This window comes from Hemitrygon akajei, chromosome 1, assembly GCF_048418815.1.
Source record: "Hemitrygon akajei chromosome 1, sHemAka1.3, whole genome shotgun sequence".
Taxonomy (NCBI): domain Eukaryota; kingdom Metazoa; phylum Chordata; class Chondrichthyes; order Myliobatiformes; family Dasyatidae; genus Hemitrygon; species Hemitrygon akajei.
Window position 1 is genome coordinate 120,355,663 of NC_133124.1, and position 16,523 is coordinate 120,372,185.

The 16,523-nt window shown below is 42.9% G+C and overlaps 1 protein-coding gene across 1 annotated transcript in view; it reads left to right on the forward strand.

Moving 5' to 3' along the window:
- LOC140713579 (uncharacterized) overlaps positions 1-16,523 on the forward strand; it is a 154,922-nt gene that overhangs the window by 98,053 nt on the left and 40,346 nt on the right. Inside the window, exons 9-11 of the mRNA XM_073024262.1 lie at positions 1,191-1,264; positions 8,224-8,341; positions 14,323-14,562. Of these exons, the coding sequence (XP_072880363.1) occupies positions 1,191-1,264; positions 8,224-8,341; positions 14,323-14,562 (432 nt within the window). The remainder of the gene's footprint in view (positions 1-1,190; positions 1,265-8,223; positions 8,342-14,322; positions 14,563-16,523) is intronic.

The following is a 16,523-nucleotide window of genomic DNA, read 5'->3' on the forward strand; positions in this document are numbered from 1 at the left end:
CAGTCATACAAATTATGTTAAATTATCAGTATTACACCAAGTTTATTAAAACTCTGGTTTAATGATGTGTTTTATTTGCTGAAAGCAGCTTAAATATTAAGCATTTCCTTGTACTGTACAGATTTGTAGTTAAATTAAAATGTCAGGATAAAGTGTATTTACTGATTTACACATTACATTTCAGTTGCACTCTACTGCATGTGGGTGGTTTTGATTTTGCTTTTAAAAGCATTTATTAAGTATGTGCATATGTTTCCATTTTTAAGAATTGCAATGTATCATGCACCCATTTTGTCATTGTGCTTTATCCTTTTGATAAATTTGTGTTAAGGAAACTCGGTTGAAAATTGAACTAATTTCAGGATATGTCATGTTGCTTCAACTTTACAACCTAGTACTAATACAGTAACAAATCTCAGGCACATCGCCTGTCTACATATATCTTCATTTATGCATCATAGAGTTTAGTACTTTGTTTCCTTGTCAATGATGTAAGGAGAAACCCGGCTTTGAGATTCCACATTGATCTTGGGATTATTGTCCTCATTCTGTCTGATACTGCCCTGGATCAAAGACACAGCTAGTCGAGCTGCTAACTCATAGCTCCAGTGGGTCATCTGAGCTCTCAAGCTCCTGTATCTTCTCCCAGAAGGTAGGAGAGAGAAGAAGTAACAGCCAGAGTTGCAAGCATCTTCGGCAATGCTACTAGCCTTCCTGAAGCAATGCAATTCTGAGCACTGAGGAGGGAACTTGCATTGTGAGAAAAGTCATAAAACTAAAACGGAAATTTATCCCCCTTCTTCATATTCTAAAACCACTTGGCATTTGTTTCATGCAAGGCCTGGAATGGGAACAGCCAACAGAAAGAAGTCTCAATGGGCTCATTAGAATTGATTACTACCTAGCATTGGAGGTAAGAGTTTTGGGTGGGTATAACAAGCACATAACCCCAGTGGTCTGCAATTAGTAAACTATCAATAGAGTACAAAACTGGTAGACCTGACTTCACCTGCAAGTGACAGCAACCATTCCCTGTCTCCATCCTACCCATGCATAGTCCACACATTGCGCTGTGGTGGGATGCCACCATTCCTCAGTCGTGTGAGTTTTCTACCCCGCGGCACTTTGGGCAGCTGTTTCTCTTCTGTTCCAGTGGCACCTCACTCTGTACTGGTTTCTATTTTATTCAGGGTGTGAAGCCGCAGGAGATCAACTCTGAGCAGTTAGAGTTTCTACAGGCAAGTCTTCGTTCTGCCTTCCAGAAGTAAGTCCCATCATTGCGAGGCATCAGCTCTGTGTGTATATGGATGTGCGTGTATGTGTGCATGTTGCTGTGTGATTGTGTGCCTCCTATGTTACACACATTTGGGTGTGTATGAATGTCTCTGCCTGTGTCCATATGATTGTGTTTAATATATGTGTTGTGTGTATGTGAGTGTGTTGAGTATAGAATATAGAACCGTACAGCACAGTATAGACCCTTCAACCCACGATGTTGTGCCAACCTTCTAACCTACTCTAACTTCCTTCCCACAAAGCCCCCCCACCCCATATTTCTTTCAACCATTTGCCTATCTAAGAGATTCATAAATGTCTCTAATGTACTGTATCAGCCTCTCCACCACCCCTGGCAGTGCGTTCCACACACACACGACTCTAAAAATTTCCCACCTTAAATATGTAAAGATAGCAAAAGTTACAATCACCTCTTTGCTGTTGCACAGAATTTTATTGCTAAAACTTAATTAAAACAATGAACACTAAAAATAAATTATTTTCATTAATAAGTGGAAAATACTTTGCAGCCAAAGATGATTGTATCTGTTCCACTCTCTGCCTTATTGCTTGGATAATTTAATAAAGACAATTGAAATAATAATCTTGTGAAGTATTCAGGTAAGTTGTGTGCGTCCGGTGTTAATTCCACATACATTTTAGAAAGAGAACCCTTCCTGATCACATTGATTTCTAAAAATTTCTATGAAGCAATTGTATGAGAGAAGCAGCTTTCTAGTTTGGACACATACATGGTAGTACCACCCACAAAATGCAGCCCGAGTTTTCTTCAGCACCTCCAAAACCTATTGGTAATGGAGCAACAAGCTAATGTGAACACCATCATTTGCAGGGTCCTTCGAAGTTTTGATATGTCATTCCCTCAGAACTTAGGGATCAAAGGTGGTGGATCTCCAATTAATAGCATCCTGGGAGGCCTATTACTACATGGACTGCATAGTTCAAAGTTGAAAGTAAATTTATTATCAAGGTACATATATGTCACCATCTACAACTCTGAGATACATTTATTATTGTGTTGCAGTAATACAAGAAGAGAGTGATGTGCCAAATACACCTCTGAGCACTTCACTTTTGTGTCTGGAGGTGTATCCGTCTCAAAGTTTCAGCCCTCCGTCAGTCAGAGTTGACTATGGTTATTCCATCCTAGCTGTCTAGATACTTAAGCCTGGGTGGTATGATACGGAGAACAAGCTGTTGCCCATGTAGCAAGCTCCCTCTCTCCATACAACTGACAAACCCAAAGGAACAGCACAGATCTGTACAGTTTGGTACCTGCAGCATTGCAGGAGTTGTCAGTCAGCATTGAACTCAATTTAGGATTGCCTTAGGCACTCCTTCTCTGGATTTTCCCTCAGGGTTTACTCCCGAAGCCTTCACCATGAGTGGGTATAGCCGCAAGGCAGCGGAGGTTTGAGATCAGAGTTTTCCTTCTCCTAGATGAGCTGTCAAACACGGCTGATGAGCCCCATCTGCCCAAAGCGACTGGTTCTAAGGCACCAGTAACCCGCCTTTGCCCCTTCTCCTTGTCACTAGAAATGGTTCCATCGGCTAGTGGCTAAGCCACTCGTGAAGGTCAGGAGCTGGACTTGGTTGTCAGAGGCTATTTAAGGTGCAAACCAATGGGAACATATAATAGGTAGTGAGAGCCTGACCCCATTACCACCCCCAGCTGGAACAACCTTAAGGAGCCAAACTCTTATCGGGCTATTTACCCATAAACCCATAGCTTGATGGCACTCATCGGTAAGTGTTGAGTTTGTTTAACCTGGTTTCCACGTCTCAACCCTCCCCTTCTCAGTGTTCTGCAAGCCTCAGATTTATCAGTGCTTCTCCACTTCAGGGTTTTCCATTGTCACTGAAATTAATCATTCTGCCTTTGGTAGCTGTGGACCTAGGATCTAGAATTTGCTTCCACTTCTAATCCCATGCACACCTTTAAGGCGCTCATCACACTTCCTTGAGCAGTAATGTAGTTTGACGTAAATTCTTGTTTGTGAGTTGTTTCTGTGAAGCATCTTTGGATGTCCTGATCTCTCTAGTTGTACATTCCACACAATATTTATCCAACAGTTGTGGTTGAAAGCTACTTCTGGGAATGTGTCCAATTGTTACTGTCAATCACAACGAAAGGCATTTTCTCCCAAATTAACTTCTTAATGAATCTGTCATTCTAGTGAACGGAAAGGAATTGTGGATAGGCGCAGTGCAGAAGGTGGAAATGCGGCCCTTCGTTAGAGCCAACCTATGAAGTTCTGCATTTTCTGTTCTGTTCCTGCACTGTGCCAAAGTTTTCCTTTTAATAAAATATTCTGTTATTAACAATTAAATCTTCTGGTTTGAGATGGGCTAGTGAAACGCAGTGACACCTCACTGGCATCAAACAAATCTAACTGCTCTATTAATCCCACTTTTTGTGGACAACAATCACTGCAATCAATAGCTTGTAACTTCCTTTTTGGAGATGAGCTTCTGAACTGCCCGTACAACCTGGCATTTTTGCGGTGCGAAATGAAGTCTTGAAGGTTCAGGACGATTGCGGCATGACCTATATCAGCCGAATCGAGGTGGCAGGGCCCGAGTCCAAGAGCAAAGAGCTAGCTAATATTGGCCATTGCTGGAGCAGATGTGAAGCTGATATGAAGCAGCCGATCCGAGGCAAGTGGAGGCAGTGGGGCCCAGGAATGAGCCGATGTCTGACCGATTTAAGCACCCAGTCAGATTGGAAAGGTTGGATATGGCCAAATCAATCTGGTGGGGTCTGAGCCTGAGAGCGCATTGAAGTGTCAGGGCCCAGGTCATTTAAGTGCTGGGTCTGATTGAGAAGGTGAGGCTGTTGGAGCGGGAGGTGAGGGTCAGGCCAGTGTTCAGCTCACTGCTCAATGAGGTTTACTCATCTCTGTACTGAACTGAGGCTGTGGCCTGCAGCTAATAGGCTCCTGGACTGGCTGCAGCGATGACTAGCTTCGTGGCTGTGAACTCACTTTCTGAACAGTGACGTAAAATTGCATGGTCAGAGAATTTTGGGATTGTGCATTACAATTTTCTTTTTTTTTTAGTAATTGTTAGGTGGTTCCACTTGCCAACATGTCCCAGTCCTGATACAGAGCTTCAACCTGAAAGTTCCTTTCCCATTATGAATGCTGGTCTGTAGATGTTCCTCCATTGCATTGTTTATTGCTCCAGGTTCCAGCATCTTCAGTTTCTTGTGTCTTAGTCATGCCATCTTGGCTTCAATTTCCTTGGAGTATGTGAACAAGTAGTCCCTGAATTTCCTTTTTGTGGCATATGCGTGAGCTTGAGGAAGACTGCACTCAGCAGGCTAGTGATCTCTGTCCCAAGGGTTTCCTTGTTTCTCGTTTTGGATGCTGCTGTCAAGCCTCAGATCGGTGAGACCCAGCCATTACAGTGGCGTGCAAAAGCTTGGGCACTCCTGGTCAAAGTCTTTGTTACTGTGAATCGCTAAGCGAGTAAAAGAGGACCTGATTTCCAAAAGGCATAAAGTTAAAAATGGCTCATTTCTTTAATATTTTAAGCAAGATTACTTTTTTATTTCCATCTTTTACAGTTTCAAAATAACAAGAAAGGAAAAGGGCCCGAAGCAAAAGTTTGGGCACCCTGCATGGTCAATACTTAGTAACACCCCCTTTGTCAAGTATCACAGCTTGTAAACGCTTTCTGTAGCCAGCTAAGAGTCTTTCAGTTCTTGTTTGGGGGATTTTCACCTATTCTTCCTTGCAAAAGGCTTCTAGTTCTGTGAGATTCTTGGGCCGTCTTGCATGCACTGCTCTTTTGAGGTCTATCCACAGATTTTTGATGATGTTTAGGTTGGGGGTCTGTGAGGGCCATGGCAAAACCTTCAGCTTGTGGCTCTTGAGGTAGTCCATTGTGGATTTTGAGTTGTGTTTAGGATCCTTGTCCTGTTGTAGAAGCCATCCTCTTTTCATCTTCAGCTTTTTTTACAGACGGTGTGATGTTTGCTTTCGGAATTTGCTGGTATTTAATTGAATTCATTCTTCCCTCTACCAGTGAAATGTTCCCCGTGCCACTGGCTGCAACACAAGCCCAAAGCATGATCGATCCACTCCCTGCTTAACAGTTGGAGAGGTGTTCTTTTCATGAAATTCTGCACCCTTTTTAATCCAAACATACCTTTGCTCATTGCGGCCAAGAAGTTCTATTTTAACTTCATCAGTCCACAGGACTTGTTTCCAAAATGCATCAGGCTTGTTTAGATGTTCCTTTGCAAACTTCTGATGTTGAATTTTGTGGTGAGGATGCAGGAAAGGTTTTCTTCTGATAACTCTTCCATGAAGGTCATATTTATGCAGATATTGCTGCACAGTAGAACAGTGCACTACCACTCCAGAGTCTGCTAAATCTTCCTGAAGGTCTTTTGCAGTTAAATGAGGGTTTTGATTTGCTTTGCCTAGCAATCCTATGAGCAGTTCTCTCAGAAAATTTTCTTGGTCTTCCAGACCTCAACTTGACCTCCACCGTTCCTGTTAACTGCTATTTCTTAATTACATTACGAACTGAGAAAACGGCTACCTGAAAATGCTTTGCTATCTTCTTATAGCCTTCTCCTGCTTTGTGGGCATCATTTATTTTAATTTTCAGAGTGCTAGGCAGCTGCTTAGAGGAGCCCATGGCTGCTGGTTGTTGGGACAAAGTTTGAGGAGTCAGGGTATTTATAAAGCTTTGAAATTTGCATAACCTGGCCTTTCCTAATGCTGACTGTGAACAAGCCATAGCCCTAACAATCTAATGAAGGTCTGAGACGTTGGTAAAAGTTATCTGAGAGCTCAAATCTCCTGGGGTACCCAAACTTTTGCATCGTGCTCCTTTTTTATTTTCACTCTAAAATTGTACAGAACAAAAATAATACACTAATCTTGCCTAAAATGTTGAAAAGAATGTTTCATCTTTAACTTTATGACTTTTGGCGATCAGTTCATCTTCTACTCACTTAACTATTCACAGTAATAGAAATTTTGACCGGGGTGCCCAAACTTTTGCATGCCACTGTAACATCAAGCAGCAGTCACAGTAAATAAATAGTGCAGATTTCAGCAAATCAGGAAGCAACAAGATGCTTTTATTGAATTGTCTTTAGCAATAATTAGAGTGTTCCAATGTTTATGATTATAATATCCAGGTTGGATTATGGTAAAGTTGAACTGTTGGATTTTTTAAGATCCCTATTATTTTTAAATATTAATTTGAAGGAATTATAATGCACGTACAAATACAGGTGGAGGGTTAGAGAGGCAGGTCGGGGGGATAGGTATATGAAGGCAAAATGATGTCAGAAGATTGGAGGAGATAGGTAGAAATGACAAAGCTGAAATTAATGGAATCAGATAGGAGAAGATGTTGGGGGGGTGGACTAAAGGCAGAGAGGTGGGGAGGGAGAAAGGGTGGGAGAAGTATGTGGTTGAAGGGCAGATGGGAAATGGAGAGAGAGAAGGTAGGTAGGGAAGAGGGAGAGGCTGGGGGAAAGGAAAGGCATGGAGAGCTGTGGCCCAGTTAGAACAGGAGGAGGGAGAAAAAATGAAAATAGAAGAAAAGAAACAGTAGTCACTGTAAGTTTGAGAATTCAATAACAGTGTTGTTGAACAGAAGGATCTTGGGGCCCGAGTTCATATATCCCTAAAAGTGGCTATATAAATTAATAGGATGGCTGAGAAGGCAAATGACATTGCTTGTCTTTATTAGTGGAGGCACTGAGTTCAAGAGTCAAGAAGTTAAGTTGCAGCTTTATAAGACTCACGTAAGGCCACATCTGGAGTACTGCGTACAGTTCTGGTTGCCCCATTATAGGAAGGATGTTGAGGCCTTGGAGAGGGTGCAGTAGAGGTTTACCAGGATAGTTTTCTCTGGAGTGGTGGCTACCGAGGGGCGATCAGATAGAGGTTTATAAGATTATGAGAGGCATGGACAGAGTAAACAGACAATATCTTTTTCTAAGAGTTGAAATGTCTAATACCAGAGGGCATAACATCGAAGGTGAAAGGGGTAATTTCAAAGGAAAATGGGCAAATTTTTTTACACAGAGAGTGATGAATGCTTGGAAAGTGCTGCCTGGGTTGATGGTAGACGCAGAAATATTAGAGACTTTAGATAGACACATGAATGTGAGGAAAATGGAAGGATATGGACATTGGGTAGGCAGAAGGGATTAGTTGAGTTAGTTATTGTTTTGGCGTGACATTGTTGGCCGAAGGTACCTGTTCCTGTGCAGTACTGTTCTATGTTCTTTGTTCTATGTAGTCATTCTGCCCGGTTAGAGACTCTTCAAGCGGAACTTAAGTGTTGTTCTCTAGTTTTCACTTAGATTTGATCCGGCAGTGGAGGAGGCCGTGGACAGACTTGAGAGTGTGGGAATGGAAAGGGGAAATCAGGAGATCCCAGCCGAAGCAAAGGTGCTCAATCAGTGACTTCTCTGAGGGATTTTACTGGCATTCTCTTGTGTGCAAAGTGTTTTGGATGAAAGTTTACAGCACCACGGTAGCGTAGTGGTCAGTGCGATGCTAATCCAGCTCGACGTGTTCTGGAGTTCAGAGTTCAATTTTGGTGCCATCTGTATGTTCTCCCCGTGATTGCATGCATTTCCTCCTGGTGCTCCACTTTTCTCCCACAGTACTGGTTAATAGGTTAATTGGTCATTACGAATTGCCCCATGATTAGGCTTGTGTTAAATAGGTTGTTGGGTGGTGCGGCTCATTGGGCTGGAAGGGGCTGTTCCATGCTATATCTCCAAGTAAGTAAATAAATAAATATGTCTTAATATGCAGAATTTAGAAAGGTTGAAGTACATTAATGCATTTATATAATCATAGGACTAAAAGTAATTATTTAATAGCATAAAATCAGTTTCCAAAAGTTCTGGATTCAATGTGAAATGATTGTCATTGTACATTGCAGAGCAGAAAGCCAGTTACTAAAAGCTCTTGAAAGCCGCAGGGGTGAAGTGGTGACTCTGTACGGTGACCTGACTGAAGTCAAACAGCAATACAATGGCGTGCAGGGCTGTCGCTGGAAGGTAAGGGGACTACATCTAGGCTCATCTGTAGCTTTATGACACCCCTTCCCTCCGTGCAGCACTAGAGCTGGTTTGAGTGAAACCTTTCAGCAAATGAGGAGCATATCTGTCGCCTTGCAAATGAGACACGCCTGGAGATGTAATGAATCCTCCATCAACCTTTCCTACCAGGGTGACAGCTTGCTTTGAAAAAGGTTGTAAATGCAAGAGAGATTGTGGTATAATTCCTCAGACTGGCATTTCTGCCCCCCAGTCAGTATTCGATAATCTTCCAAATTGCTGTGTTTCAGAGAGATAAAGATTTTTTTATGGCTTCCCGTCTTGAAACATACAGTATAGTCAGAGAAGCAATGGCAATCTTGCCTTGCATAGCAATTCCATTGGTGAAAGACAAGATCTTCATTTATATAATTCTGAACTTAGGACAAGGGTGGGTGATGGGAAGTTGCTGGGAGTCGGGAGGGTGGTGGTGGTGGTGGGGGGGGTGAAGAAATAATATAAAATGTCATGTTTGGCATGCAAAATTATCCAAATATATTTCTGCACAAAATTTGTTGGGGGTGTTTAATTTAGAATGTGTTTAATATCTTTAGACTGCCTGCACCAGTAATCCTGCCTAGAGGTTTTAAATAAAGATTACCTCCATTTTTCATATAATGTTAATTTTGGGTTTCAGCAAGCAAAATATAAAATTTAGATTTTTTTTCTTCATTAATTAAAATTTTGCAATTAGAATGAAGGTAATTGACATGTTGCTCAGTGCTTTAAAAATGAGATTTAAGTGTACAAAAGGATCTGGGAACTGCAGACAATTTCTTGCTGAAATTTACAATTTGTAACCTTTAAAGGTGTGAAGTAATGCTGCATAAAATCCAAACCAGCTTTTGGAGACACACTTCCCACAATTTGCCCATGAAATCCTGTAAGGAAATGATGACGTAGTAAAATGATTGAGGGTGGAATTCTGGACTGGATTTACAAAGACATATGCCGTAAAGGCTATTTTTTTTTCCAAAGGAGAGCAAGTGCTTGTAACATATTTAGGATTTGATTTTGATAGTCTCTTGGCTACACTGGTTCTCTACCCTAGAGGGTTATGGAGGAGAGATCACTGGGGATATTTAAAGAGAAAATAAACGTATTTTCAAAAGATCAGGGAATTGAGTACCATGGGGAACTGGCACAGAAGAGGAGGCGAGGCCTAAGGCAGAACAGCCATGATTGGTAAGGCGGGATTGAGTGACATATTTTTGCTCCTTTTTTCTTATATTTTAATTGCTGCCCTTGCATGCTGACTTGCTACATTTTGAAGTTTGCGAAGATAAATCTTAGAAAGTGGTAGAAATGTTCAGCAGATTAGGCAGCATCTGTTACGAGAAAAGCAGAGTTCATGTGTTAGGCTGGGGAACTCTTGGAACAGGACCGGGAAAGAAGAGAGAACCCTTTAGATGGGAAAGACATGGATGGAACAAAAGGAATAACTGGGATTGGCTGAGGCCAAGGTTGCCTTGACAATAAGATGTTGATGAAACCATTGGATCGATGGTTAATGAGAGAAGCTAGAAAGAATATGGAGAAACCGGTGGAGTACAGGATTTTAAGAAATGCCCAGCTAGCAGAGAATACTGATGGATGGTCAACAGGAGAACTGACCAGTCCTGATGCAGAAAAAGTGAGCCTTTGAAGTTGTTGTGAAGTTTACCTTTATGTTAGCTTTGTGACGTTATCACATGTGGATATAACAACAGTATTCCCCTTGCTATCAGAACTGGGTTCTGCAGATAACAATGACCACACTCTCTAGGTGAAGAATCAACACTGAACATCCAGCATAGTGACAATAGAAAGAGTACAGAATATATTCTGGGTAAGGAACTTCAAATCACCAGATATCACCAGTGTTCACCACTTCATGTTCCTAAATGTAGCTTGGCCAAGTACAAACCACAAAGAATCACTGTGGCCAAGAAATTACCCCTGTACCTGTGCTTTGTCCATTGACCTTCATCAATTTTTGTGGATGCACCATGGAAAACATCTTATCCAGATGCATCACAATCTTACCAAGACAGCGAGAAATTACAGAGAACTATGAACGTAAGTCAGTCTGTTACGCAAGCCAGTATCCCCCTCCATGGATTCTATATGCACTTCCCACTGCCTTGGAAAAGCAGCCGACCCCTCCCACACTGTGCATTCTCTCTTCTCCCTCTACCAATTGGGCAGAAGGTACACAATCTTGAAAGCACATCAAGCTTAAGGACCGTTTCTATCTCACTGTTCGAAGGCTATTGAACAGATCATAAGACCATAAAACATAGCAGTAGAGTTAGGCCATTCAGCCATTGGGTCTGCTCTGCCATTCCACCATGGCTAATTTATTACCCTTCTCAACCCCATTTTTTTGCCTATTCCCTGTAACCTTTGATATCTTTACTGTTCAAGAACCTATCAACCCTGCCTGAAATATACCCAATGACAGCAGTCTGTGGCAATGATTTCCACAGATTCACCATCCTCTGGCTAAAGAAATTCCTCCTCATCTCTGTTCTAAAAGGATGTCCCTGTATTGTCCTCTGGTCCTAGACTACCCACAATAGGAAACTTCCTTGTCATGTCCACTCTGTCTAGCCCTTTCAATGTTTGATAGTTTTCAATAAGATTTCACCCCCAGCTCCACCATTCTTCTAAACTTCAGTGTGTACAAGCCCAGAACCATCAGTGGCCTCATATGTTAACCCTTTCATTCCTGGGACTATTCTTGTGAACCTCCTCTGGACCCACTCCAGTGCTAGCATATCCTTTCTCAGGTAAGGGGCTCATGATCTCAGAACTGCTCACAATACTCCAAGTGCGGTCTGACTAATGCCTTACAAGGCCTCAGCATTACATTGTTAATTTTATATTCTAGTCTGTGAAATGAAAGCTAACATTATATCTGCCTTTCTTACCACCAACTCAACCTGCAAATTAACCTCAAGGGAATCCTGCACGAGGACTCCCAAGTCCCTTTGGACCTCTGAATTCTGAATTTTCTCCCTGCTTAGAAAATTGGCTACTCTTTTATTCCTTCTACCAAAATGCACCACCATGTACAGTACTTCCCACTACTATATCGCATCTGTCACTTTTTTACCCATTCTGAGTTTCTTCTATGGACTCCCTGCTTCCGTAGCACTACTGGCTCCTCCGCTTATCTTTGTATCATACACAAATGTGGCCACAATATCACAAGTCATGTCATCCAAATTATTGACGTAGCGGGAAAAGAAGTGTTTCCGGCATCGCCCCCTGCAGAACACCATTAGTCACTGGCAGCCAAGCAGAAGAGGCCATTGTTCCCACTCTTTGTGTCCTGCCATTCAGCCAGTCTTCTACCCATGCTGGTATTTCTCCTGTAATACCATGTGCTCTAATTTTGTTCAGCAGCCTCATGTGCAGCACCTTGCTAAAGGCCTTCTGAAAATCCAAGTAAACAACATTCACTGACTCTCCTTTGTTCATTCTGCCAGATATTTCCTCAAAGAATTCCAACAGATCTGTCTGGCAAGATATCCCCTTAGGGAATCCATGCTGACTTCGGCCTATTTTATCATGTACTTCCAAGCACCCTGAAACCTCATCCTTAATAATGGACTCCAACATCTTCCAGAAAACAGATTAACTGGCCTATAGTTTGCTGTCTTTTGCCTTTTTAAAGAATGGAGTGATATTTTGATCTCTTGACCTCGCAATCTACCTCTCCATAACCCTTACTCCTTATTGTGTACTTGCACTGTACTTCCTTTATAACTATATTCTGCATGTTATTGCTTTTCTTTTGTACTACCTCAATGTACTTATTTTGTGGATAGATGGCATGCAGAACAAAGTTTTTCTCTGTGTCTTGGTAAATGTGACAATAATAAATCAATTAGCAATGACCAATTCATGCAGCCACAGGGAGAATATGCAAACACCATGCAGGCAGGGCTCAAGATCGCGTACTGACCCAGATCAGATTTCCATCTGGATTCTGCCATCTTGGCATAAGAATATCGCCTTGAAAAAAATACTGGTAAAACCAAAAGCAGGTTTTTTTTTTTGGGTACATCATAGAGTCTCTCAGCATCAAAGATTTGGTTGTCAGCTGAAAGATTTTCCCAGAGCTGAGATTTGAACCCAAACATTTGAAGCTACTTTAATGATTTATATCCCTCTTCCTTCTTGGCCCCAGAGATGGGGAGGTGCATTCTGGGTAAAAAGATTTCCCAACTCTTCTCTTTGCACAATCACTTTCACAACATGTACAGGTTTCCCCCGCTATTCGAAGGTAGAGCGTTCCTTTGAAATGGTTCGTAAGCCGGAATGTCATAAAGTGAAGAGGCAATTACCATTTATTTATATGGGAAAAATTTGTGAGAGTTTGCAGACCCAAAAAATAACCTACCAAATCATGCCAAATAACACATAAACCTAAAATTACAGTAACGTATAGTAAAAGCAGGAATGATCTGATAAATCCACAGCCTATATAAAGTAGAAATACTTTTCTGCAATTATTGTAGCACTGTCCACCGCAGCGAAAATTTCACGCAGGCGCTCTCGGCAGCACTCGTAGCAAAAACACTCGGCGCAAGCACTCCTGGCAGAAACACTCTTTCCAGTAACCTTTAAGCTATGAAGCTACCAAACAACACATAAAAGTACACAGCCTATGTAAAGTAGAAATAATGTACGTCCAGTGTAGTTTCACTTACCGTAATCGGGAAGACAGTGAGCACACTGCTGATGGTGTGTTAGGCTAAGTCGTCGGAGGTTGGGATGGTGGGAGGTAGAGGAGACTGGTGTGTCATCTCATCGTCGTCTGTTTCCATCAGGGCAGGCAGGTCACCTTCTGTATCTGCTTGCCTCGATGTCGAAGGTCGAGGTTTGTCGTCTGCTGTGGCTGATGTGGAAGGCTTGAAAAACGACAGTATGCTTGACTGCTTAGCCTCGCGCATTTTTCTATCATACAGTTCTTTGTAAGCACTCAAACCACCCTGCAAATATGCCCTAAACCTACGTACCCTTTCAAAATTGAAGTCATACTTTTCTGCAATCATTGCAGCATTGTCAATCGCAGCGAAAATCTCACGCAATTGCTTCACGTTCAGTTCCCGGACGTCTTCACTTTCGGGCCGTTCGCTTCTGCGTTCAGCTTCAATTGTTATCCTTTCCTCTTCATCAGCTCTTCATCTGTCAGTTCTTGGTCACGGGATGCCAAAACCTCTTCAACATCATCTTCGTCAACTTCCACAAACCCTTAGCCAAACTCACTATATCCTTACTTTGTTCACCACAATCGAAACGCTTTATTTTGTCTAGTTTTACGCTAAATGTAACACCCTTATGCGCTCTTCTAGGCTTTTCCGATACCTTAGAACTCATCTTGCTAACGGATGCACAAAATAAATTGACATAAAGCACAGATGCTCACAGGCACGTGTTTAAGTAATGCTGGCTAGAATGCAGTTCCGGGGGAGGAACTTGGCTGCTCGGCGCGTGCATTGCCTTTTTTCGTAACAGTGAAAACACCTTCTGTTAGCGAAAACAGGTAACTAATGTAGGTCTTTCGTAACAGCGAACGTAAAATGAACGTTCGAAAAATGGGGGACTCCTGTACCTTCTAGTTGTCTACCTTTACTCTAAGAGAAATGGATTATTCCTCTCCACTCTAAGACAATCACAAATTTATGTGTCAAAGCTTCCTCTTCTGAGGAAATTAACCCTGAAGCACTGAGTTTTACGTACAGAAGTAGGGCCACCATATCCAAGACAATCATTGTATGTACCTGTACTAATTCTATTTCCCTTTTATCTACCGGTCTATCGAATCCTTCCTCGTACCTAAAATTCTCCAATCCTCTGAGAATGATAGTGAGAAGGATTTCAGATGAAAGTGTTATGGATTTCTGAACACTGTTCTGTGCTAGTGTACTTATGCAAAGTGTTATATTTAGGTCGAGTGGTCTGGGACTCCTCAGCCAGTGCAGATCCGTCTGAAGTGCCTACGAGGTGTGAAGGACAAACTGCCTAAAGGACGGTACATCCTCAGAGTTTGCCTGCACAGCCGGCTCGGAGGCTCTCCTCTGCACTGGTCTAATTCGAAGGACCGGCACTGGGCACAGGCAACTCTACCTGTCCACCATGACGGCAACTTCTATGACGTTGAACTAAGTTTCAATCAAAGCATTGCCATGGTAAGCAACGTTCAAGTGTTTACTTTGAGGGAAATTCATCCTTTGTTAGTGGTATCCTGCACGTTCAAGACAGAGATTCATGGGTTTTTGGACGTTTAAGGGGATCAGAGGATATGTGTTAGTGGAGAAAAGGGGTTTGAGATAGCCGCTTCTGCAAGAATTTGTTACTCAGTTAAACAGTAACTGAGTAACTGAGTTTCCGCAACTTCCGCCACCTTCAACAGGACCCCACCACCCAGCACATCTTTCCCTCTCTACTCCTCTCAGCTTTTCGCAGGGATCGTTCCCTCTGCGACTGCCTGGTCCACACGTCCCTCCCCACAGAACTCCCACCCGACACTTATCCTTGTAAGCGCAAATGCTACACCTGTCCCCACACCTCCCCCCTTACCACCATTCCAGGCCCCAGACAGTCCTTCCAGGTGAGGCAACACATCACCTGCGAGTCTGCTGGAGTTGTCTATTGCATCCGGTGCTCTCGGTGCGGCCTCCTCTACACCGGCGAGACCCGACGCAGACTGGGGGACCGCTTCGTCGAGCACCTCTGCTCCGTCCGTCACAATAGACAGGACCTCCTGGTTGCTACCCACTTCAACTCTGCCTCTCATTCCCATCTAGATATGTCCATACATGGCCTCCTCTACTGCCATGATGAGGCCAAACTCAGGTTGGAGGAGCAACACCTCATCTACCGTCCGGGTAGCCTCCAGCCTGGTGGTATGAACATTGAATTCTCCAATTTCCGGTAATTCCCTCCCCCTCCCCCTTCCCCTATCCTAGGTCCCTCTCTGCCTCTCTCCCCTTTCAACTTTCTGCTCCTTTACCTCTACAGTTCTTTCATGCTTATCCCCTCCCCCCTTATCCTTCCTCTGATTGGTTCTCCACCTAGCGCCTCTAGCCCTTCCCCCTCCCCTATCTCTATTACTGTGCTTCGGCCCTCTCTTCCCCCCCCATTCCTGATGAAGGGTCTCGGCCCGAAACGTTGGCTACTCTTTTCTCACGGATGCTGCCTGACCTGCTGAGTTCTTCCAGTGTCGTGTACGTACTCTTTGATCCACAGCATCTGCAGTTGTATTTTTGTGTTCAGTTAAACAGTAGTTTTCCCTTTTTAAACCTTTTTAACTATTTCCATGAAGCTTAAACTGGGGCAGCCGCATAATTGGTCCAAAATGTACTGGTCTCGATGCAGCCCAATAAACCGGAATCCAGACGAGAAACCAAACGCTGGAAACACCCAGTAGGTCAGGTAGCGCCCACAAAGAGAGAAACAGTTGGCATTTCAGGTCTGGGAGCCTCCCGCAACCTGGGTTTGATCCTGATCTCAGGTACTTTTTTTTGTGGCGTTTTCAGGTTTTCCCTGTGACTGTGTTTTTCCTGTCTGCTTTGATTTCCTTTCACATCCAGAGGACATGTTGGGAGGATAAGTGGCTGCTGCATTTTACACGTAGAATAGGTAGGTGTCAGGAGAATTAGGGTAGTTGAGTGAATGTTATTGGGAACTAAGCAGGGGGCTGTGACTGATGCAAATATTCTGAGAACTGGCAAGGACTTGAAGGGTCAAGTTGCCTCCTTTGTAGTAAAACATGAAAGTACATGCTCTCTTTGATTAGTAGAATAGGAAATTTGGGCTTTGTTATTATGTTCTGCTGAATAAGGTGAGTTGTTTGTTTGAAGGAATTCAGTCTGCCCGGCCTCTCGTGGAGTTGTACATGCTCATGTGTCTATCAGCACTCAACTTGGATTGATTATTTTGTCAATTGAGCAGTTGGAACTGCACACTCCTTAACGTCAGTGTATGAGCGCGCCTGAGTCCCATCAGATTGATGGGTAGAGCAGCCCACTGCAGTGAGGTGAACACTGCTGAAGAAGAATTGACTAGACCAATAAAGCTCTGTAAAATCATATTGTTTTTTATGGAGTTACAGGGGAATAAATTGAGCCCCAGTCAGTAACACTAAATG